We start from the raw sequence: 25,928 nt of genomic DNA on the forward strand, positions 1-25,928 counted from the left end.
GAACAGTAAAATGCAGTGCAGTGTGAGGGAGGGGTCTGTTATCTGGCTAATTATAAAGATTAACATCGACCCTGTTATTCCGGACTGGTCTCAGCCTCTTCCTGTTGTGGCACAGTGACAGAACGCAGTTCTGGGGTGGGGGTGGTGGTGGGGTTGTGGGGGTTGAAAAAGTGTTTTGCCAATGCAGCTAAAATTTGTCACTCTAGCATGGGAATGCAGACCCAGATAACAGTAATTATGTATCCGAGAGCAATGCATAGATAAATAAATACGTAGAGAGATGTATTTTGGGAGAATTAGTCTAGCTAGTATTGATGTGTCTAGACAAAAGTGCTCTAAACTGAAGAAGAAGAATAAAAAAAAAAAGTAACCTGATGAGCAGAAATGTTTGGGATGAGAGTGAGTAGTAGGTATCAGTGCAACCTTAAGTTCAGATAGATGGGGGGACCTGGACTTACATCAGTTCAAACTGTGTGTGTGTCTGTGTCTGTCAGTGTATCTGTCAGCTTGTGATGCTGCTGCCACAGCTTGAGGCAGCCCTTATAAGGAGATAGCAATAGACTTTGTTCTGAGTGCACGCTCTCAGCCTGCGGTTGAGCAGCTGACAGGAAGCTGCACCGGGCGGCAGGCAGAGCACAGGCCCTCACCTTGACTCTGGTAGCCCAGCCTGGTTCATTCCCAGCACAGCCCAGCATCAGGGCTTTTGATTTAGAAACATAGTAATCTTTACACCTTTTTTTGCATGCTGGCCACTTTGTTGTATGATTGCTATATACAGCATAGGTGTATATGTGCATAGAATAGGTGGAAATGTGCTGGCAACATAACAAAGCCAGGCCAGATTAAAATACACATCTAACCTTATTGTGATTGTGGTCCCCTCCCTTTGCCTCTTTGTATCCATTCTCTCTCCTCTGTGTGCTCCCTGGAAGTGTTTGATTCGAACATGGTGTGATTTATGAAGTCTAAGGATGCTGGGCTTTTCCCTGACGTTTGTCTCTGTCACAGGTGCTGTACAAGGAGGAGTTTGAGAAGAACAAAGGAAAGGGCTTCAGCGTGGTGGCCGACACACCAGAGCTGCAGAGAATCAAGAAAACGCAGGACCAGATCAGCAACGTACGTTTCGCACCTCCTCCTCCACTGTCCTCATTTCTCTACCTCCCCTTTTTCCTCTCATGCCCTCCCTCACTCTCTACCCCTCTTTACCATCTTTCCTTCTGGGCCTCTTTCTTTTATCTAACTCTATCATTCCCTCTGTTTTCTTCCTCTCTCCCTTCTCTCTTACCCCACCGTTCTCCTTTTCTCCCTGTTTCCATCACTCTTCCACTCTCATTTTACCTACATAACTGTCCCTCACTCCCTCTCTGCTTGTACAGAGCTGTTAAAGGTTATTTTTTACGCTGGAAAGCTTAACACGTTGTTTTGATTCAAATTGCGCTATATATAACCTGGCAGCATTGACAAGTATTAAGTTAATCAGACCAGTTGAGTAACAGAGCCGAGTCGTTTGTTTCCATGTGTTCCTCTGACAGCTAGAGATACAGAGTTGTCCACAAACAATCAGAAAGTGATCTGAGTTTTTATCAAGCAGGAACGGATTGCCAACTCATAGGCAAGAATTGTCTGACTTAGTTTCATTAATGTGAAATGCTGGCCTTAACAGGATGGCAATAATGTTCCCTGTGTGCAGGCCACTGACCATTTGAGTTGAGGTAATTAAATACTGTGGCTTCTCACAGCAGACTAATGGATGACTGACAGATCAACATATAGACAAGCAGACAGATGGACAGAAATAGAGCCACGCTTGCAGACAGGCACGGTTCCTCCTGGCACGGTGGTAAATCGGATAATTGTTGTGTGGGTGCGGGAGTAATTACAGGCTGACTGGCTGATTAGGGACCTGATGCGATGAGAGAAAAACACTAATCACACCATGCACTGCAGCACTGCAATCATAGAGGTGTGACATGCAAAACAGGCACAAATATATACACACATGGGTGTGCATGCACACACAATATCGTCTCTCATCTCTCCAATACTGTTGGGTTCAGGGTCATTCGCTGTGGGTCTCTCTCTTCACCTACTTCTTTCTCTCCCCATCTCTTGCTCTGTCAGATCTCAAGACCAAGTTAATCTCCATGGTGAGATTAAGCACTCTCTCTCTCTCTCTCTCTCTCTCTCTCTCTCTCTAGTGTTCGCAGCCCAGCAATGAGAGAGAGAGGGGAAGCTGTCAATTTCATTTTTGCAGGATCAGTTCACATCCTCTGAAAATTCCTCTTTGTTACTTCGGGTTTTTTAATTGTTTGTAAAAGCACAGTCTATGTTAAACTTGCTCTGCGTGACTCATTAGCATTTTGTGCCTGGGGGAATTCCTCTACCTGCTTTAACCTTTCCAGTGAATTTTGCTTCTGAAAAGACCCCTAGCAGTGGAGTTCCAACATGCCTTTCATTTTATGCCCAACATGAGAAAAGTACTGTGGTGCAATGCACAAATACTCTCCCCCTTTCGCTTATGCTTTGAGAGGCTGCCTTTTTGTACTTCATTTGGGTAGCACATCCCAAAGCAGCAAAGGAGAACCACAAATCAAATTTCCATTCCTGTCCATTACCTCTTTTAAAAATAAATACATTAATAAAATAAGAAGTTGTGCAGTGCAGACAAGCTGACCCAGTGCGACATCAGTTACACTGTGTTTTCATGCTTGCTTGGTCACTGGTGTAAGATGTAGGCAGTGTGAGATGGTGAGTAGGACAAAGAGGAAAGGCAGGGAGTTGAATGGAGAGGTAATAGTGCAGAGGGATTGATGGATGGAGAACTCGAATCACATCCTGAATGTTTTTCTTTGATATCCCTCCCAGTTCTGAGCTGCTAGTTGTTAGCCAATTAGTCTCTGTGATGTGTTTTGTGTTATATGCTAGCGGACAAAAGTACAGGTTCACCTTGAACACTTAATGACATTTGACCACAAGAGGAAGATTGTACACGCACCACTGACATATGTATAAGTTTATGATCCAGTTCCAGACGTGTGTGTCCCCTGAAATCTGCACTGTCAGACAGTCTGCTTAATTCCACCTTGCTAATTTACTGCAACACACGGCAGAGGTACAGTATCGTAGTGAGGGTGGACAGGTCTCTTGCTGGTAATGCCACTGAGCTCACAGTTGCACAAACCTAGGAAACCATGTCCGACTCCAGCCCATCCAACCTTGGCAGTGCTCTGACCATTACCATGTCCAACCCTGTGGGGTAATCCTGGTCACTGTTAATGACGCAGCCCAGACTGGAACCAGCAATGCATAAACTTTCATCAACGGTTGCAAAGAACGTTTTTCCTCAAACCACCACCGGCGGTACCGTGGTGGATTGAGTTTGTGTTTATGAGCTTTTTGTGTCACGGACAATTTGTTAGGGGAAGGAGTTTTCTGAGTTTGAGGCGGGTGAAGGATTGCAGTCAGACCAATCTGCATACTGTCAGTGCTGTGGAATAGGGCATGGCGAGCCGGGCTCTGCATTCGTGCGTGAGGCTCGAAGCACTCTTTCCCGTCTATTCAGGTTAAGGCACTGGGGAGCTGATGCAGGAGTGCAAATGACACCACTGCAAAGTCACCGGGATTTAGTGCAGCACCTTCCACCGCTACACTGCGCTCCCAGCTTCATGAGCTTTATTTAATGGCAGTGGAGGGAAGATTAACTTTTCTTCTTGTTCTAATTCTAAGCCCCATCCTGAATCATGTACACACACACACACACACACACAATCACTTGTTCACGCACTCATTCGCGCACACAAACATACTGGAGTGAGAGACAAATGCAAGTGAGTTTGAAAGAGAGGGAGACTTGGAGAGACTCTCTTTCACACTTACTTGTTTGTCTCTCACTCCAGCATGAGCCCACTGCAACAGCCAGAGCCTTTTCCTCACACAGATGGGAGCTCCTAAGTGGCATAGCGGTTAAACTGCATGTGTGTGTGAGCCTGAGTGTGTGTGTGTGTGTGAGAGGGCTGGGGTGTGTCTGTGCAAGGCTGTGAGCCAAAGGTAAGCTGTGCTGTTCTGGTTGTCCATCCAGGACAGGGCCTCAGGGCTGTACTTTCCTGTTCACACCACCTGACTGACTAACTGAACACCACACACACACACACTCACTGACTCTCTCACTGATATCTATATCTCAAATGATAATGTTCAGGGCCCTGCTCGTGTCTACACAGAGGTCGCTTTCTGAAATCGGACTCTGGAATCTTTGTGGAAACGCTTCTTAATGCACTGAAGGACGGAGTGCAGAGTGGCTTGAGTCACAGCAGAAACACTTCTTTCCAGGTGGATCGATGGCTTAAAAGCGTAAAGTGAACATAATAGCACTGAAGTTAAGGGAAGTTATACTGAAAGTCAATTACCGAGCTGGGATTTTCCATGCTGAAAAGTATACTCAAGCTAAAAGCTGTCAAAGTGCCTCTTGTATATTATATATGACCCAATCTCCCAGATAAAGATTTATTCTTGGTAATAAATCATTAATCCACAGTCTGTGAAAGGAACTATAGCCAACATATTACTGTATTAACTTTGCAGATAAGGTCTGATGTATAAAGTAGAGATATTTGCAGGAGCTAATGTCACCCAAAGTATAGATCTATATGGAGTTGGTTACTGTGTGTGTGATCAGTATATAAAAGTCCCCCCTTTCTGTACCTGTTCCTCATTCTGTCAGGTTGCTTTGAGTAAGCTCTGTCATCCTAGCAGTGCTGCAGTCACATGTCTGTTAGTGATCTCATTTCCTCTTAGCTAGACTACTTCCAAAAACGGCAGCTTGTTCACAGCCACACCAAATAAGGAGCACAGTAATCTAGAGCCCCCTGCTGGCCACTGGTAAAACATGCCTGATAGGTTTTTATGTATCAAACTCCTTCACAAAATTGAAATCCTAATTCACAGCCCAAGGGAGTCTGTCCATACAGCACTTCCTAATGGAAATATTTTATTGTAACTAATGTTAACTTACATTGTACTATGTATTTAGAAATGTCCCCTTGATCCCTTTTAAAACATTTAAAACTATTAAGATTTCCTGTATGATGAAGGTCATCTAATTAATTTGTGTTAAGATTGTTTACATTTTATATACCCAGTGTTGGAAACAATGGGGTCAATATAATGATTTCCAGCTATAAATGTAAAGCTGTACACACATATATGGCTTATGTAGATTAGTTATGCAGTTTGGAAGAAAATATCAGACTCAATCTGAAGACGACAAATGTGTTGAAATTCATGCACTGGCCTCCCCAAGTCTCCTAAAACTTGCAGTGCTACGGTGTAATATTTGAATGAGAGAAATTTGCAGTACAGTGCCACTAAAACACGCCCACTCCATTTTCTTGTGTGGGAAAGGTAACCTCTTTCAATCATTTATTCTGATTCTGAGGCTACTTGTATTTACCATTTTTGGCAAATACCTCTTTGGTGTGAAGCCTGTGAAGTCTAATTGTAGCTTTATGTTCAGCTTTACCCTACAGTTCACCCATTTAGGGCAATGGAAACACAGTAAAAGTTCAATAGTCAGAGATGGTCTAGTACAGTGCAAGACACAGCCAGGGTTGAACTGGTCTCAGGTTGAAAGTTTTCCAGGTGCTGCCAGCAAACCTTCAGATTTAATCTTCCCATATTTTATGTGGTGTTCTTCTAGGTCATTTTCATCTCTTGGGATCCATTCTATAGCTTATTTTATCCATGTTTGATCTGTTCTTCCTGTAATGTGTTTGACCCATTGCCATTTAAACATTTTCACACATTCAATTATGTCACATACTCTTGTTTGTTCTGTCTTGTTGGAGCCATACACCATCCTCTTCTTAATAATCATCTTGACCATGGTGAAAGAGACCATGCTCAAGGCCTTTGGTCTTTTGTATTTTATTTTATACTCATCCCCCAGTCTCTACCTTTAGTGTTAAACCTTAGTGTTATCTATGGGATTTAATACTTTAGCACTGTACAGCATTTTTAACTTTATTACACAACTCACATACAACACATTATATTTTTCTTAGCAGACCCCTTATCCAGGGTGACTTACAATTGTTATAATGTTATTTGTAAATACAGTACACAGCTGTTTTTTTTTTTTGTTTTTTTTTTACTGGAGCAATGTAGGTAGAGGACCTTGCTCAAGGGTACTACAGCAGTGACCCTTACCTGGAATTGAACCCATGATCATCTATCTACTCAAGAGTCCAAGGCCGTAACCACTACTCCCCACTGCTGTCTATTGTAAAACACTATTTTAATAAAAACCTAAACCTCTTTGCTGTGTATAATGCATAATGTAGCCTATATGTTTGAACTGTTCAACAGTTTTGAAACACCAGAACTATAGAGGTGATTTGAGCAATTGAAACCATATCTATTACACTAAGTGTTGCACTTCATTAGTTATTTTTTATAGTCAGGGTCAGTGACCTATTGATTTAATAAATGACTTAGGCTGAAAATAAGCATACAAATAAACCCCACGAATTCCACCATTGTGCAGCATTATTAGATATGTATTGACCTTTTATGCACTTTGTGCAAAAAAAAAAAAAAAAGTCAGCCTTCTAAAATGGACATATGATACAAAAGTATGGTGATGATATCATATATATCATGATATTGTTCTGTGTATTGTATGGTGATACCCTAAATGAGGAGTCGCAGAACTATGCAGCACAATTTCACAGCTGAGGTGAGAACCGCTCTCTAACATGGAGAGAGAAAAAAGTAGATAGTTCTTTATTTAGACACCATATTTCTCATGTCAGCTCACCTGTGCGAGAACCAGGGAGCCACTTCCTGTATGTGGGGCTCGCTGTTGGTCTGACTGTGTGGTTTCTGTATGCTGTATTTAAAGATTATGACAAAGTAGTTGCTATTTAAAGTCACTTATTTTGCTGCTTCAGAGCACAAAATACTCCCCATACTGAGAGACTGTGTTTACGCTGCATAAGAGGAAATGTATGAATAAAGCCACTACGTTTTTTTGCATAAATTAAAGCAGGTGGAGTTAAACACATATATAAGGGGATTTTTTGCATGTGGAGCAAACAATCATATTAGAAGGATAGTTACTGTGATGTAGTTAATCACTCCAAGCACAATTAATACAGTGGAAGACTGATCGAACACAGATGCAAACTCCCAGGCACTCCGCTGTGGCCTGCTGGAATAAACTGATTCATCCCACGGTATATTGCCTATTATGCTATATATCTGTGGGAAATGATAATGGGTTTCCTTTGTATTAGAACTACACTTTGTGGTCAAAGAAACTGGATCGAATGACAGGATTGTAGGTGCTTAAGGGAGTACAGGCCTTTCTCCTCCTGTCATTCTCGTTTGTTAGTTGGCAATTGCAACATAGAAAGGGTACAATTTTTTTTGTAAATATTTCTTAAGGATTATAAGTGCCCTAAACAAATTTTAAGTAGTAGTTTATACAGTGGGGGAAAAAAGTATTTGATCCCCTGCTGATTTTGTATGTTTTCCCACTGACAAAGAAATGATCAGTCTGTAATTTTAATGGTAGGTGTATTTTAACAGTGAGAGACAGAATAACAACAAAAAAAACCAGAAAAATGCATTTCAAAAAATGTATACATTGATTTGCATGTTAATGAGGGAAATAAGTATTTGACCCCTTCGACTTAGTACTTGGTGGCAAAACCCTTGTTGGCAATCACAGAGGTCAGATGTTTCTTGTAGTTGGCCACCAGGTTTGCACACATCTCAGGAGGGATTTTGTCCCACTCCTCTTTGCAGATCCTCTCCAAGTCATTAAGGTTTCGAGGCTGACATTTGGCAACTCGAACCTTCAGCTTCCTCCACAGATTTTCTATGGGATTAAGGTCTGGAGGATGGCTATTCCACTCCAGGACCTTAATGTGCTTCTTCTTGAGCCACTCCTTTGTTGCCTTGGCTGTGTGTCTTGGGTCATTGTCATGCTGGAATACCCATCCACGACCCATTTTCAGTGCCCTGGCTGAGGGAAGGAGGTTCTCACCCAAGATTTGACGGTACATGGCCCCGTCCATCGTCCCTTTGATGCGGTGCAGTTGTCCTGTCACCTTAGCAGAAAAACACCCCCAAAGCATAATGTTTCCACCTCCATGTTTGATGGTGGGGATGGTGTTCTTGGGGTCATTCCTCCTCCTCCAAACACGGTGAGTTGATTTGATGCCAAAGAGCTTGATTTTGGTCTCATCTGACCACAACACTTTCACCCAGTTCTCCTCTGAATCATTCAGATGTTGGCAAACTTCAGACGGGCCTGTACATGTGCTTTCTTGAGCAGGGGGACCTTGCGGGCGCTGCAGGATTTCAGTCCTTCACGGCGTAGTGTGTTACCAATTGTTTTCTTGGTGACTATGGTCCCAGCTGCCTTGAGATCATTAACAAGATCCTCCCATGTAGTTCTGGGCTGATTCCTCACCGTTCTCATGATCATTGAAACTCCACGAGGTGAGATCTTGCATGGAGCCCCAGACCGAGGGAGACTGACAGTTATTTTGTGTTTCTTCCATTTGCGACTAATCTCACCAAGCTGCTTGGCGATGGTCTTGTAGCCCATTCCAGCCTTGTGTAGGTCTACAATCTTGTCCCTGACATCCTTGGACAGCTCTTTGGTCTTGGCCATGGTGGAGAGTTTGGAATCTGATTGTTTGATTCCTTCTGTGGACAGGTGTCTTTTATACAGGTAACAAGCTGAGATTAGGAGCACTCCCTTTAAGAGAGTGCTCCTAATCTCAGCTCGTTACCTGTATAAAAGACACTTGGGAGCCAGAAATCTAGCTGATTGATAGGGGATCAAATACTTATTTCCCTCATTAACATGCAAATCAATGTAAAACTTTTTTGAAATGCGTTTTTCTGGATTGTTTTGTTGTTATTCTGTCTCTCACTGTTAAAATACACCTACCATTAAAATGATAGACTGATCATTTCTTTGTCAGTGGGCAAACGTACAAAATCAGCAGGGGATCAAATACTTTTTTCCCTCACTGTATAGTTAAATAGAGATTTACATAAGATTGGATACATTGAACATCATAGGTAATTAAAAAAGTGAGAGTGAGGGCTGTGGCTGGATCTGATTTGCCGTCTTTGTCTACAGATTAAGTACCATGAGGACTTTGAGAAGAGCCGGATGGGAGGGGAAGCACCGAGCCCCTCCCCTCAGCCTCACAGCACTCCAGGTAAACAACACACTGGCATACAGTGCTATGCTGATGCACACACTGATGCACTGGTACTCCAACACACGCATACACCGGCACACACAAACCAGCACACTGATACACCATTGCACTGACGCACAAAATCTGATGCATTGACATGGATAGATGCATCTACACACTGAAACGCACACAATCTGATGCACTGATGCACATACATACACACCAACACACTGATGCATCAACATATACTCAGACACACGAACGCTGTAATCCTCACAAGCACATGCACTTTGTCCACACACAGTCAGTTGTAATATGGATATGGGTCATGTCCCTTCTGACTATCCTGCGTCCCTTTTCCACAGCATTCAACCAGCAGCCTGCTGCCCCACAGAACTTCAACTACGATCCAACCCCCGAGCCCCCCCGCCAAGCCGCCGCTGCGCCACCCCCCAGTGCTGGGGTGAGTAACGGCGCCATCGTGGTGTGTGACCACCGCCATTCACCTCTCTCGGTCTCACTTACTGCTCACTCTCTTGCTCTGTCCCCATGTCTATGAATATTCCTCTTGCTAAATCTTGTTGCTCTCTCCTTGTCATTCTCTGTGTCCCCCTCTATTGTACGGTGTCTGTAGTGACACTCCCTCTCTGTGTAACTCTCCTTCGTTCTGTAACTCCCACTCTTTCAGTAACTGTTCCTGCATCTCTCTCCTTAATTACCTCTCTGCCCCATCTCTCTGTAACTCAGCCCACTTGTGCTCTCTTTGTCTCACTCTCTCCATCTCTCTCTCCTCTTTCCCTAATTCCAACATCACGTTTTCTCGCTGTAACTCCCATCTTTCCACACTTCTTTCTCTCTAACCCCACCCCCCATTTCTCTTGGTCTCAGAAGCGGTACCGGGCGGTGTATGACTATGTGGCTGCGGATGAGGATGAAGTGTCGTTCCAGGACGGTGATATGATCCTGGACGTGCAGCAGATCGACGAGGGCTGGATGTACGGCCGCGTGGAGCGCACTGGCCAGCAGGGCATGCTGCCAGCCAACTATGTGGAGACCATCTGACCTGGCACTGTCCAGGGGGGTGTGGGGATGGGGGGCTAGGGGGTGGGGGTGGGTGGGGAGAAAGGACAACAACTTAAAAATCCCATCTCATTTAATTTTGCTTTCTTTGCTCATTATTATTTTAATGTTTAACCCTCCCTCCTGCCCCCCATTTCGATTTCCTGTACTAAACCACACCGCAGCATGGGCAGTCTGTGTGCTGCAGGAGAGGCTTGTGTGGCACTGCTGCCCCCACTCTCCCCTGCCTCTGCCACTGCAAGCTCTCCTCACTCCATCACCTCTTCTCTTCAGGCTCTGTGCCACAGACTTCCTAACTGTGCAGCTGTGCATTAACTCTCACTCCTATTTCTAACAAGACTTTTCGATTAAGGTTACGAGTGCCACGCAGAGCCTCTATATATGTGTGCTCTCAGTCCTCACCCCTGTCACACCCCCTGGTTGATCAGACACATTAACCCCAGCCAGGCTGTGGGATTCTCTTACTGTGAGTGAGAGTTAAACCCAACGGTTTCCAAATGGGGAATCCTGGCAGCATGATGGGGCACTCCATCCACACAATCACATGACATCTTACAGGACTCGCACCAACCTGTCCCGCACCGGGACTGTCCAGGCTTCCCAGCACTCTCCAACACAGAAAAAGAAAAAAAAAACTCAATCTCATATGTGTTTCGACTAATACAGGGATTTGGGGATGCAAGGGAAGGCATGATATACAAGCAGCTATATTGCAGTGTTTAGTACAGAAGCCTCTATCTCCTGCATCTCACAAATACATGTACACAGTCACAGTTATGGAAAACCGCAGAAATATGTACTTGGCTTATGTGTTTATGGTGAGAGCTTTTGCACAAGTTAATATAGTCATTTCTAAGATTCTGTGCTTTGGGGGTAAAAAAAAAACAGCTTCTGCAGCTACACTTGCCTACTCTTCATTGTGGAAAACAAATGTGATTGCCCCGTTCTTAAGCTCCCAGCGACAAATAATGCCTGGTGCCTGCCCTAGTACACCTGTTGCAATTAACAAGAAGGATCTGCAGATTTTATCCTTTTTTTTTGTTTTTTTCTTTTCTTTTTTTTTGAATTGGGAATCTATTTTGGAAAGTGGTACTGCAGAACTAGGCTCTATTCTGTAGTAAAAAAATATATATATGATAAAAAAACAGTGGAGTTTATTTTTGTAATTAAGGGGCCAAGCACAAGTTTTCTGAAAAGAAAAGAAAAAAAAATCACTTTAATCATTCCATTATTTAAGCATTTCAAACATCTACATGTGCAACAAATTTAAGCCTATGTTGATAAAGGTGGTGGTTAATGTCATTATTATTATTATTATATTGTTAATATTGTTATTATTGCTTGCTTTTTTTTCCATCTCATTACTGATTTTCCAGGAAATACTTCTCAATATTTTTAATCAAAACAAATCTATATGTTCAAGAATGCCCAGCCATGCCAGCATTTAGCCCTGGAGTGACAGAATACAATTTTAATAAATGGATCAGAGCACATTTCCCTTGTCTAGCAAAGCGGTAGTGACCGGTAGTGAACAAGTTAACCTGGGTCTTATTTTCATTGAGCCATGAGTTGATTTCCAGAACTTTTTTTTTGCTCCAAGAACAAAATCTGATTGCAGATTTTCTGAACGGTGACTGGTGGAATAACACAGTTGTAGCCAAGATTCATGTTTAGTTGTGGGGAAAATGTATAAAACAGTTGAATAGGTAGCTTCCAGAACCTCAGGTTTTGGTCCTTAAGTCAGAGCAGATGGTCTTTCTTCTGCAGGGTTTATTGGACACTCTAGTAGGAACTGTTGATTACAGTGAGCCGACTTAAACAAGCCACCTGGCTGATGTGATTCTGCACTGTATTGGCAGAGCTTTTTCTCTGTTTTGCTCAAAGAGGGGCTGACTGAATAGAAATCTTTTATGCAAAATACAGAGAAAAACATGCAGCAAATAAGTGCTTTACAGTGACTAGACCCTTGGAAAAATGCAGAGGAGATTGTGGACTGGAGCAAAAGGTTTTGAAAGTCGACTGAGTGTAAAGGACCATCAATCACACCCAGTGTGGGAGAGGGGGGCTGGGCAGGGCTGAGGGACTGGCTGGCTGGCAGGGGTTTGGCTTGGATAGTCTGTACTCTGATTGGTCTTACATCCATATAGAACCATGAGAATGGCTTGTGGGCAAGATTCCTCTCTCTCACCTCTCTCTCTCTCACTCCCACTCTGCCTGAAATGAGCAGCCATGGTGCAGAGCTAATGTGCATTGGACAGAACACCAAGCACGGAGCAGAGCAGACACAAACTCAGCAGCAGTATGTGGTGACTTGGCCTCAGACTCTATACAGGGCCTGACATTGCTGTTTCATGCAGAGTGATATTTACACTGCAGGCATCTTGCAGTAAGGAAAAACTGGACAATTCCAATGATTCTTGGGGGTGCTCTATTTAATTGTTTAGGGGTTTATATTTATAATATATAACATTCCATGAATTAATGTCTGTAACATTCCATAAAAATCAATCCAATCTCTCACTTAAAATGAGCAACCTTAAAATCATTCCATTAAAACTTCTCTCTTTCTCTCAATCTAACAATCAACTCATCTCTATCCATATATTTAAATTAGAAGTATGTATACATATATATATGTTTGTGTATATATATATATATGTATGTATGTGGCATATTCCATTAACCCTTGCCTGTGATTTAATACTGCACTGTGACTAAAATGGCAAGGAGACAAAAGGTAAAAGGAAATTGTTCTTCATTTCCTGCTATGAAAGCAGAAAACGGTCATACTTTTCTTAAATTATTAAATGTCTAAATGGGATATGAAAAAGGAATAAGGTTTTGAGAAATGCGTGCTATAATTAGAAGTACTTCAATCCAAAACAGACGCAGGTGTGGTCATGCTGTGGTGTGTTGAGGGGCTTCATTTGTGAGTTCTATTTGGTCTGGCTTGGAAGTGCAGGTCTATGTAAATCCGCTCTATTCCAGAGAGCTGTCTTGACAGCCAGATCCCACAGCTGCAGTCTGAATTAATCAGCACAGCTTTTATTCCTAATGACAATACAACATATTCACAGGTCTTCAAATTATTATGATCAGCATCTCCTCCCCCAAATAATCACTTATACCTAAATGAAATGAGACCTGATTGCTGTTAAATAATATTCTTTGGATGCTACTGCTTCTGAAGGTGGTGGTTTTGTAACTAAGCTCTGTAGGCCAAGGCCAAGGGGGACATGCTAGGTCGCAGCCCTGATCAGAGATCGTGGCTGCAAGCTGGAGTTTGTCCTCTGTACCTGACGAGTGTATCGTCCCTTTGTAAATGATGTGTCCAAATGGTTTCCAACACCGTCTGTGTCCATGTACCCAGTGTATTGTGTTCCAGTGTTATCGGAAAACTGCCTGGTGTATCAAACCCTTTGACACCTTTCTCCTTCCCTGAATGAGAATCACACAGTGCATTATTGGAGGGTTTTCGCCAACCCGCCAACCTCAGGATCACCTCACAGTAACACCCCTGCTGGTACCCACATCCAGGAAAGACTGCATTGAAAGTGCTGTTGTTTTGTAGGTTACGGTCTTTGAGCCACTGATGTCACAGTGGTTGGGAGAGAGGGTTGGGTTACATGATGGGGCGACTTGTTAATGTATTTCATGAAAACAGTGTAGGTGTCATTATTATTATAACTCGACTTCATTAGTGGTTGGACTCTGCATCATAGTGCATTTTCGAAGCGCCTGTTTTTTAGGTGCAAACTGGACATGTGTGAGAGGTGATTGAGAATAGAGGTTCCAGGGTGTGGAGCCATGTGGAGTGTAATAGATTTCCAGACAGTTGGTAGCTCTACAGCATAGAGCAGTGTGCAATTTGGTCTGGCCTTTACAAGGCAGCAGTTTAGTGCTGAATTCTGCCTCTCTGGGCCAGGGAGATTGTGATGGAGCTGGGATTAAATTGTTATCAGTGGAAATAAACTTTGAGAATGGACTGGATGTTTGTGTTTGAGTTCTAGAAAAAAGGGTATCTTAAGTCCTGGCAAGAGCTGAGAGCAGAGTGGCATTGAGGGAGAGACGCCAATGCCTTTCAGCCCACACTGGAGAGTCCTGGTGTAGCGGCTGGGATAGTACTTGAGACATTGGCACCTTCATTGTCTGTAAAGCACCCAGTTCTGCATTTTCTCTTGTTCTTTTCCTAGTCTCAGTATGGGCAGGGCCTTGCTTTCATGATGCCTTTGTCTTGTTTTCCAGTGGTGTGGGGGGGCACTCTGGAACCCCCTCCCACTCTGCCTTACCCCCTCCACGCCCCACCTTCTGATGTTCTGTCATCCCCTGACACACAGCCCATATGCCTTTGACCTGTTCCATCAGCTTCTTCACTCAGTTCCCAACCATGAAAAACTGATTGATCAGTTTGCTTCATTTGTGCTAATGTCTTAATTTTTTTTACATTTTTCCTTCTGTTATAAATATATATAAAAAATAAAAAATGCATTCCATCTTTAAGTCATGTTATTGTTTGTTTTTATTTTTTGGTACACATGATTCCTACAACTTAAAAAGGTTAACGTGTCACAGCACTTAGACCTGTACTGTCTGATTCTCCAAATTCAATAAAATTACATTTTTACCCAGTAGCCCTCTTGTTCTTCCTTTGGTCCCCCTGCACATGGGCACAGCTATAGTGGCGAGTGCTGCTCAGAATATTACTAGCTGTCATTTGCATGGCTAGTTTATTTGATTAGTAAAATAGTATTATAGTGACTTGCTTCATTTATGTTGAAAAAGGCAAACCATGTGATCGAATTTGCAAGGTGTCCTGAGTACAGTCTTTCCTCATGAACGCTATGGCAAGCCGTTGTGACATTTAATCCATAAATGCTGATATCAGCAGTTCAGTGTACGTTGTGACATTTAATCCTTAACCGGATGTTAATTTGTATGCATTTTTGATCAAGAATACAATTTCTGATATCAAAAATACCTGATCATTCTTGATATCCGTAATTATGGATTAAATGTCACAACGGCTTGCCACAGAAAGCAGTAGGACATCGCAACTTCAGGTTAAACACAATAGAAATACAGCTACTCATTGTAACAGTCTGAGGATTTACGTTTCCTCGAATCAGTTGAAATGAAATTGCATTCTCACATCCACATCCTATACTCTATAACCCGTGCGCTGTGGCATGGGTTATCAGCACGTCTATGTATATTTCATTTAGGCTGACTAATGCCGCACAATCAACCTTGTAGGCTACAGTGTAAGCATGTGTTCCCTCTTCAACCTCTATGTTTAGCATGATGTATGCATTATTTTTTCAGTGTTTTGTGAACCATTTGCGTGATGAGGCACAGCATACACGAATGTCATTTTTTGTAGTGTAGGATTTTCAATGTACATTCAAATGGAGGGTATTTAGAGAGACCTGTGAAAACAAATGTATTTACACTTTGTTTATTAAAATCTCCTCAATAGGACCATAGGTATCGCGGTATTTGTCACAGCGGGTACACGCCTCCTATTTGTCTAACCGTGCCGACACACGTAAATGTTTGTGTTAGGTGTCATTCACATGTCGGCATGCGACGCCTGGCTCTGAACACACACAGCTGCAGCACATCTGGACTCCATGATGGCGAGCAGGGATGGGGAGGGGGCACAGAGGAGCCCCTCCGCTCGGCGGTGCAGACGGCACTGCTATCCATAGGCCCGCCTCAACCCTCTTCAGCTGCGACCTCCTCTCCTCCTCTGCTCCTCTCTCCCTCTCTCCGCTCACTCCCTGCTCTCCGCATCTCTGGTCCACCGCAGCCCGTCACCGCCTGTCACCATGTTGGACATCTTGGTCTTGATGTTCTTTGCCATTATCGGGCTCGTCATCTTGTCCTATATTATTTACATGCTGTAAGCAGCGCCCGCGGATTGCGTCACTGCCAGGGGGACGCAATGGGTTTCTGCGGGCTTCGGAACCGCTGCGCATCAAAGTAAGTTTGATCAGGAATGTGTGTGTTACGTGGATGATGATTGTTTTCAAACGAGAGCTGCAAACAATGATTTATATGCACATTTGCAGATAAGGAATACATCTGCAAATCGGAATGTCGCATCAGTATCCGCTTCTACCAGAAAATAAGGAATAACGCCGCAAACAGCTTATTTTACATATTGGCATCTACTTTATGCTTTTCTAGATCATTTTTACGTTATGATTTTGTAACATAAAAACGGACTATTTCAGGTTGGGTATATGCCTTGAATTAAGGGATCATTGTAGAGCCAATGTGCGGAAGGTTAAGTATAGTATCCACAGTATAGGATATATGTCACAGGCGGACTGGCCATCTGGTCGTCCCGTGTGGATTTGGGGAGCGCATGTCGCCGGCACTGCCCCAGCGCCGCTCCCCCCGCTCCCCCAGTGTGCTTACAAGAACAGGCCTTTTTTGTCCCAGTCCGCCTCTGATATATATATTCTTTGTTATATTCTTCCCCAAAACAGGCTAAGTATTCCGTACCAGTAGGACTGTCGTGTGTTCTATAGTTGACGTCTTCAATAAAACGTTATCATTTGAAGCTATAGGCATATAATTGTGTATACAGTATATTTAACACAATATGGTGTGTATATTAACTGTTACTATCATGTTTTAATTATACTCCATTCTCTTCCGAATAAAAGCCCCTAGTGTGGGGTCTTCTTGGAATTATTTTATCTCTTATCTGAGTATCTCTAGATATACTGCCTTGTCCTAGTATTTTGCACTCAGGGGTTTTACACAGTAATCAGACATTAGTATTTGTGTGGCTGCACAGCACAGTTCACTGTCATCATCTAGTTTCCTGTTACTTCACATGTTCCAAACTTTGTATATTTGCTGTTTGGTCTGCATGAATCTAGGCTGTTTAGCCAATAAGATGTGCAAATTAAGCTAACAAACACACTAGACAGATTTCATGAAGTAGATTCCCAGGAAGTGTGGACAGGGGAAGGACATTAGCGTTGCACAATCTGCTCAATTTAATTGATCCAGCATTGCCTTGAAGCGGATGATATAGGTTTGCATACAACACTGCTGCTCAGACATCCTGTTTCCAAGTCTGCTTTGTCTGTGTGTCTTTATTTCAGAGCACAAATGCCCCAGGACTGGCGGGGCTGGAGTCATGGACCGAACCCCGCATCGTAGATGAGTTTTCCGGTCCGGGGATGGAGGGGTGTGGGGGGTGGAGAGGGACGTGTCCACTTCCTCCCTCTGTCCCTCTCTCTGTGTGTCTCATTTTGGACAGGACACCATCACCTTGGGACCTTTGGCTCATTTCACCTCCACTTGGTGGAAAAGACGAGCACCTGAACTGCAAATGCCTCTTACTCTCTCTCCCCGACTAAGAGACTGCCCTGCCGGCTCCCCCAGCTCCTTCGACCTCCACAATATTAGCTGCCTCTCTTTCTTAATCCCTTGACTTTCCACACTGCACTTCACTGCATTCCTCACTCCCAGTCCCCCTCACTCTACTCTATAGTATTCCACCTGCTTCCACCTTTGTCCCTGGGTTTTCCCACACATGTTTTGCTCTCAAATTTTTCCCTTTTCTGCTTCCTGGAACACACTGTCCCACTAGCCAACAACCCCTAAAGAGGCTATATATTGCTCTTATATTTTGTAAGTCACCCTGGACAAGGGCGTCTGCCAATACATAAAAAATAATAAAAATAATAATAATAAAAATATAGGACAGATCTCTGCTAATTATCTTCTTTAGGTGGTACTGCAGAACATCAGTGTATGCTAGCGTCACTTAGGTCAACAGCAGGACAGTTAGGCATGTTCGGTGAAATGCATTATCTGTACATTATCTGTTGATGTCCTCATTAGAGAACAGAAAGTTTAATTGTCTGTCACGGGATGGCCATGAAAAACGTCAGCTCGCCAGGTCAGTAGAAAACTGTGCAGAGAGACTGGACCGTTCCAAGTTGGGGGTGTTCATAAAAGTCATTTAAGTTGGACAAAAAGACACATTTTCACTAAAGACATCATCCCTTGCCCAGATTACAATCAGAGAACTGGCGAGTGTGCACTGTGTGTGGGGACAGAGCTGATTAAGGAAAAGTTTAAAGTGATCATGTATCCAAAATGAAATAGAAATACTGGGACTTAAACAGGTTATGTCTCTGTGCTGGAAACGTCATATAGCACTGCAATTGGATTGTTAGCCCTGTTTCTGTGTTGATGTTTTATGTTATAGTAAGCTATTGTCAGTGTTTTTGCTGCTGATTAGACAAGTGTAAAGGTGCCATTTGTGTCTGCTTTTCATTATAAGTCATCTGCTGGTGAAAAGGGACCATTTTTGAAGAATTTATCTGTACCACTCATCAGGAAGTACTACATTGGTTCATGTGCTGTAGCAGCTACTCAGAACTGGTAGATAAACACCAGTGAGCATGCACTCCAAGGAGGAGCAGACTTGTGTTGCTCAGAATAGTATTACTGTTGCGATTCCTGTGTTATTCCTTGCTCTTCCATTCTGGTCTGTAAGTCTTTAGCCTGTTTTTTCTGCACCTTTTCTGGGTTTGAGCTCAATCATTTCTGTAGCCGTGAAGCAGTTTAATAAAGATCTGGTTATAAGAGGGCCACGGTGTCACTTTACTGAGCGCTGCATGGCGAGACAAAGATGGAGGGGCAGCAGACTTGCTGCAGAGTACTCACTGTACTTCTAGATGTTCCTCAGATTCAGAGAGCAAATAATGTTGCATAACTCTCATGTCACATTGTGGGCACACACTGACTCAAGGTCAAAGAAAAGCATGAAGGTTCAAATTGTACTCGTGGACATCTTCAAATTATCGCTACAGAAACACGGCTGAAGAATGACCTCATGCGTGCTCCAACTGAGCTATCGAATCGTAGAGGGCTATGCTGCTTTTCTATTTAGACTGGATATCACAGAGTATTCACATCTAGCAGCAGAACTTGACTGTTTAAGTGATGGGTAATGTCCTGTGATTATAACCAGGGTGTCTGTCTGATCTTATACCTGGAAATCCAGTTTGGTTTAGAGGTCACCCTAAATCACTACTTTCTACAGACTGGGAGCATGTGAATGAATTACACAAGTCACTTAATCGATAAAGGGAAATCAGTTCGTAGAGCTGGGGGATTTTCAGGTGTGTGTTTCCAATGATCTCAATGTATTTATTTGAAAATATTTATATTAACTGATTTGGAGTCTATGGTGATATCGTCTCCAATTTTTGTTTATACAAGTCAAGAGTCAAGCATTTTGAATCCTCACACGTTAGTGAACATGGAGACATATTGCACAGTTAAAGACAGGGACCACAGATGTTGCCCTTTGACCTCTGAATTAACAAACCTGATGTAGCCCGTGTTGTGTCTGGTTGGGGAGTAAATGGACAAGGACACCAACCGTAGGCACGTCTTTACACTTGCGCCTTCTGTGAGGTGTATAAAAGTATTATGTAAGTATCTGAATATATTAATATAACGTTAGCTTAGGGAAAGAAATAGCTTTCCAATGCGTCGCCTTAGGAATAAAACAGTTTCAATTTGCTTATTAACCAGGGACTAAAAGGAAATGATACAACAGCCAAGCGGAAAATGAAATTGAATTTCATTGATGTCGACTTTGGCGAAGGCCTTTTCCTTCAAGGACACTCGCCATGCCATGAAGTTCAATTTGTGAGTGGGGCTGTGCGCTGCATTTCCATTGCCAAGACAATCTGATTGATATGGTTATGCTGAAATGTGTATTTTCCAGACTATTTTTTGTTATTCAGCATGTTTTTGTGGGAAACTGCTGTTATATATATATATATATATATATATATATATATATATATATATATATATATATATATATCATTAATCATTGCGAACATTTTCACTGTAACCTCAGTGAAGGTGGTCTCAAAACCAATACTAAAATTATAAGAAATGCATGTATATGATGTATTATAATAGGTTGTTTAGCTATAGCTATTCGATAAAAGGAATTGCTCCTCACTGATATGTGAAATAAGGGAATAAAAGGGATGACAACATTTCATCATATTGAAATCAGCATTTCGGATTTTGAATCGAGCGTATGCCTGCTGGAGAGACATTACACATACTGTAATGACAAGCCTGATGAAAGGCTATTCCTAGAGGATGCGCAGGGATTGTGGCTGCTTCAGGTGCAGCTCTATGAATAACTCCCCAGCAGAGCAGCGCAGGCGCAGTGCTAGATCAAGACGCGGGCCGCGCGCCGCTGCTCATCGCACAGATCACAGTCGCGCGCGCAGAGCTGCCACGTCGCCCGCGTGGCCCGCGTGGGAAACAAAGCGCCATTGTGGCGTCACAGCGCGTCTGTGCTTTAATACGAGCGTCCAGACACAGCGGTTTTCTGTACGCTTTTTATCAATGGCACTCAAATGGAACAGTGCTTGTCCTGGGGTTTAATTGCACTTTCAAATATCCGGCACAGGTGGGCGGAGTGCAATACTGTCTATGAAGGCATCGCTGTGGGAAAACCGCACCCAGTGAACGGGAAGGAAAAACACATCCTTTGTGTTTGTGCGCAGGGAAGGGAAAAAAACACGAGCCAATTCCGATTAGAAATGTATTGAACATGTTCAAACATGTTGGATATGCGATGTTCACGCAGAAAGTGAATATTGGCTTTAACTAACGAACCAACTAAATACATGAATGAAGTGCATTCTGAATACTGCAGCGATACAATGCACAGTGCAGTGAAGAGGCGAGCCCAGCGCCCCTCGACTAGCCATAGATTTAAACAGGGGGAGGGTCCTGGTGTGCAGGTGACCCAGACTGACGTACGAGAAACTGCAGCAACAAAAGCAGCACCTTCTGAGCGCCGGGGGTATAGCTCAGTGGTAGAGCATTTGACTGCAGATCAAGAGGTCCCCGGTTCAAATCCGGGTGCCCCCTCATAATTTTTGACCTGCTTTTTTGTTGCATTTCAGTTTCCGCTGTTCCTAAGTGAGTGTGGTGTGCAATGAGCGTTGCGTGTTCTTTGTCGTCGTGTTTTACATGTAGATGGTGTAGAGCTGTGCGGGAGGGTTTAACTGTCGTCAGTTCACTGAGGCTGTTTTGTTACGAAAATATGGACCTAACGTTCTTTGCCAGAGTAACGAAAATAACAGAGGCATGCATGGGCTAGTTATTTCAGGGTCAAAGACGTGTCGAATAATACGAAACAATAAAGAAGTGACCTTAAGACCCCAGGGCTGCACATTGTAAAGATGTTTGTACAAAAGCAAGCTGGTAGCATGGAAATAACGGGAGATCTTCATCCAGCCAGGGAACCCCATCGTGTAAGAGTTTCAGCGCATCACTAACATGCATCTCTCGATAATTCACCGAAATTCACGTCTTTTGAGAAGCATGTATTTATGGATTAATTGAGCATTTAGGTTGCAGCAGATGGCGCTCTCTCTCTTTCACAGGTTGTGCAGGCGCTCATAGCGGCGGTTGGATGAGCCTGGGGGCAAAGTGAGAGAATAATAATTCATATATATCACGATTTTATTATTATTATTATTATTATTATTATTATTATTATTATTATTACATTTTCTTTAAAACACCTTAAGTGTACAATTCCAGTAATTAACCATTCAGGGTGTAAAAAAATACGGTAAGATACCAAAGTAAATTGCTTAGTTTGTGTTTGCACCCATTGCATGAATTAAAATTATAACCTGTACATTTTGTGTTTATTTAACATTATAACATGTAATTTAATCATTTCTGTGTTTTGATCAAGTGAATGAGATAGGGTAATGATTCAGTACCGACCTAAAAACAACTTTACAAACATTTGACCGAATCAAATCCAGGTCAACTTGCCCTGACAGGAGGTCTTTCCTTTGGTTTGAACTGGTTTCGTGGGCCGTCAGAGTGGCTGGGCTCTGGGCTCTGGGCTCTGGGCTCTGGGCTCTGGGCTCTGGGCTCTGGGCTCTGGGCTCTGGGCTCTGGGCTCTGGGCTCTGGGCTCTGGGCTCTGGGCTCTGGGCTCTGGGCTCTGGGCTCTGGGCTCTGGGCTCTGGGCTCTGGGCTCTGGGCTGCTGTCATGCGAATCAAAGCCAGTGACAGAGGCGTGTTCATGATAGAGGCCCAGTAGTGAGGGGACATCTCGTTAACTGACTTCATTGTCCAGTGACAATTAGTGGCAGGACTGGATTGTACAGTTACCCTGAAACTCTAATCAATTATGTAAATTAGGCATTGCGGGTATGTGGTGATGAATATTGGTGCCTAATATTGCAGTGCACAGTACTTTATCAACCTGAGTTTGTTATTTTTCTTGCAGTGCTACCTAATCAATTTAGCAAAGGTGTATGCCTGACTTCAAACCAATTTTAATATCATGTCCTGCTTCAGTGGAACCATATAGTAACCCAACATCGAGGGGAACTGCTGAGCCAACAATGCTGATGAAAATGAAAATAAGATAAGTTTACTGCAGTATCCCAGGTCCTGGGTCTGCAGGGAGCACCGGTTGGTGTTAAGCTGGACTTCTTCTCTTCAGAGGTGTAGTGCTCTGCTCAGCCAGATAGAGTGGTGTAATGTTGGCCCATTTAATTGCATTGTTTTAAGTATCCACTTAGTAATGTTTACTGCAGTATGCCATGGTAGGACCACAGTAAAGTGTGGAAAAGCAAAATGCAATCAGGGTAAAGCACGGACAAGTAGAGTACATCAGGAAACACCCCATGGCAAATCAAAGTATTTGCACGCTTTAAAATGTGGCAGCACTGTGGCAAAAATGTCCGAATCGCTCTGGAAATTTTGCTGGTCTGCATTCACACTGTTCTGCACATTATGTCACAGATTCACCCATCAGTCTGTGCATTACCTCTGCTGTTATTCCATCTGCAACCTTTACCCTATAATAGGCTCCTGCCAGATCGTTCAAGCCTTCCCTCCACCTCATTGTACTGGACTCTCCAAAGGACTTTCTTCCGCACGGCTAATTTTATCTGCTCGTTATGTTGTTGTGGGTTTTTTTTTGTATGTGTCTATAATAGATTCTCCCCCTCCCCAGCTCCCGTCCTGTCCCCCCTCACCGCCCATTTCCTGCCCCATGTGAAAGCCTTGCCTGTCCCCTGTGTGAAATGTTCGGAATTCCAGTGGCGATCATGTAATGTAGCGCAACATTAACCCCGCTGTTCGCTCTCGGCCAATGGGCTCAGAGCTCTCCCTGCGTGCTCTGGCGGTGACCTCTTGAACTCAGAAGTAGCTCATCTCCCAAACCCTCCTGTCCATCTCTCGATCCCTATGAACTTGTGTTATGTCACTCTCTCTCTCCCCCTTCTCTGTTCCCCTTGCACCCTCCTCCGTCACCCTCTTCCTCTTTGACTCTACATCCCCATCATAATCCTTCCACCCCTTTATTCCATTTGTATCCCTGCTCTAGAGGTTCCGTCTCTCTCTCTGGTTCTCCTTGCACTCGCCTCAGTCTCACTCCTCTCTTACATTCTCTCTGTAACCCACCATAATGCCTCTCTCTCTTTGCTCTTTCTCTTTCTCCTATAGTGTGGCCCACCTTTCTCTCTCCTTATCTTGAATCCTTCCCATCTCTCTCTCTCTTTCCCTCTCTCTCTGTATCCCCCCCTGTACTCCTCTCCTCCCCAGTCTTGTGTGTGTCTGGTGATCAGTGTGTCTGAACCCATCTTTCTCAATCAAATTCTCTCTCTCTCTCTCTCTCTCCAGACTCCTCACACATTTCCCTTTATCTCCCATCTTCCCTTGGCTCCTCACTCTGCCCTGGCCTGTCTCAGTTGCTCTCTGCTGCAGGACAGTCACAGAGGGACAATAAAAGGCAGACACAGAAATTGAATCAGATGGTCCACATGAGTGCTTCTGTGTCTGTGTATATTAAGAAATATACATACACTTATGTCAATATAGCAAATCTGTGGATCATCTGAAATACAGCTATGAAAGAAAGATTAAAATGACAGTAGCCACAATTTGCTGTCATTTTGCTGCCTTTATTTTTCAATACTTTAACTACAGTCATTTCCCAGTGTACCCCAGCATTGTACCATCTCATAATGGCAGGGTCTCAAACTCAATTTATACTGTTCTCTGGCTTGTGTTTCAGCCCAGCCCCCAATGAATGAGTTGGTGTATAATAAAAAAAAACAACTGGAACTGGAACTGAAACTGGAACTGAGTCTGAGAGCACCGATTTACGGCCAGTCACAGTCATTCTTTTCTGGACATTGATGTCATCTTGTTTTTGCACTTCTTGCACAGCTTAACCTGGTGCGCTCCATTCTGGTTAAGGTTAGGGCAACTAGCTGTTAGAAATAAAACTTATTTTTATTGACCAAGTGGATCCATTTGAGGATAAGTTTTTTAAAATGATCTTTAAGTTTGAAATTAAGCATTACACCTTTGCATACAACAATGGTAGATATTGATCAATGTAAATGTGTAATGTAGAGTGGGGACTGAAGCAAACTTCTAAAGGGTTTCCAGACAAACCAGCAGAAGTGACATTTCTGGAAGTTATTAAAGGCACAAGAGTGGGAAATAGCAGAAATACTAAATTAAAAAAGTGCACAGGTGTTAATTAAGGAAGAAATAAAAACATGACTCATAACGGGGCGGATGTGTTGAAGGGCCTAGTGCTCAGAACAAACAAGTCGCCGGTGTCTGGTGGTATTTTTCCGTTTATACTCAAGGAAATGAGGGATTGTATTCATGGACCATTAGCTGGGATTTTGCAGCAGCTGATTGAGACAGGGTTTGTGCCCACAGATTGGACACTTGCTGATAATCCTTCCAAAAAGGGAGACAAAACTCTTGTAGAAACAATATTGTTACATTAGTCTAGGGCAGTGGTTCTCAAAGTACAGTCCCCAGACCTCCAGGTGGTCCGTGGGCTGATGCAACTGCAGGTTGATCTGGAAATAACTTTTTCTAGTTAATGATTTTCATTAACAATATCTCATTTCCTACCGACTAGAGTAATCTGTTCCCACTGAGCTGCTGTAGACACAGCCTGTTCGCAATGCAGCACCATTCGTCCCATTAGGAAGTAGAGTGGCAGTTTTAGGGTTATATATAATGGTGGGATAAGATCTAAATGCTCCTGATAAAAAAGTATAGCTGTGTTTTAAGACAAAGGTGTTTTCATGTGCCGGTAATTTTAATAATTTTGTATTACTGGTATTTAGAGATAAGCAAATGCCTTTTGTGAACAGGGGTGGGGGGCTGGGTGGTCAGCGGAAATACTTGCATTGGCTGAGTGGTCTGCAGTGGTTTTCATTACAAAATTCAGAATGCTATACTGCTATACTGCTTATACTGATGTTTCAAAGAAAAGTCACACATGGGTTATTAAAGGTCATTGACAAAGTCAGTGTAGAGCACAGGACTATATACTTCAACATTAACAAAAAATTGTAGAACCAAAGGTCACAATTGGAAATTAAGCAAAGGTTTGTTAAGCTGTACAAATATGAGGCACTTCTGTATACACAGGTGAGGATTCTCGCTGGGGTCCTTGAAGATTTTCAGATTGATGTCCTCCTCCCATAAACCTAATCATATTGTCTTTATTTATAGTGATTCATGTGTGTTTAGGGTCATGGTCATA

At 43.1% G+C, this 25,928-nt stretch overlaps 1 protein-coding gene, 1 long non-coding RNA gene and 1 other non-coding gene across 4 annotated transcripts in view; all 3 read left to right on the top strand.

Annotated features, from left to right (window-relative positions):
* Nucleotides 1-14,801, top strand: part of lasp1 (LIM and SH3 protein 1) — a 49,397-nt gene extending 34,596 nt beyond the window's left edge. The window contains exons 4-7 of one of the 2 annotated variants that reach the window (XM_066698386.1): nucleotides 1,009-1,116; nucleotides 9,158-9,239; nucleotides 9,587-9,705; nucleotides 10,110-14,801. In XM_066698386.1, the coding sequence (XP_066554483.1) occupies nucleotides 1,009-1,116; nucleotides 9,158-9,239; nucleotides 9,587-9,705; nucleotides 10,110-10,283 (483 nt within the window). In that variant the 3' untranslated portion in view covers nucleotides 10,284-14,801. The remainder of the gene's footprint in view (nucleotides 1-1,008; nucleotides 1,117-9,157; nucleotides 9,240-9,586; nucleotides 9,706-10,109) is intronic. The other variant, XM_066698387.1, reaches the window with a different exon arrangement.
* A 994-nt stretch (nucleotides 14,802-15,795) lies between these two features.
* Nucleotides 15,796-18,921, top strand: LOC136739803 (uncharacterized). The gene is made up of 2 exons (XR_010812998.1): nucleotides 15,796-16,283; nucleotides 17,423-18,921. It is a non-coding gene; the product is annotated as an uncharacterized LOC136739803 (long non-coding RNA).
* Nucleotides 18,922-21,173: 2,252 nt separating this feature from the next.
* On the top strand, nucleotides 21,174-21,245 carry trnac-gca (transfer RNA cysteine (anticodon GCA)). Its single transcript has one exon. It is a non-coding gene; the product is annotated as a tRNA-Cys (tRNA).
* The last annotated feature ends 4,683 nt before the right edge of the window (nucleotides 21,246-25,928 follow it).

This window comes from Amia ocellicauda, chromosome 3 (genome assembly GCF_036373705.1).
Source record: "Amia ocellicauda isolate fAmiCal2 chromosome 3, fAmiCal2.hap1, whole genome shotgun sequence".
Classification (NCBI taxonomy): Eukaryota; Metazoa; Chordata; class Actinopteri; order Amiiformes; family Amiidae; genus Amia; species Amia ocellicauda.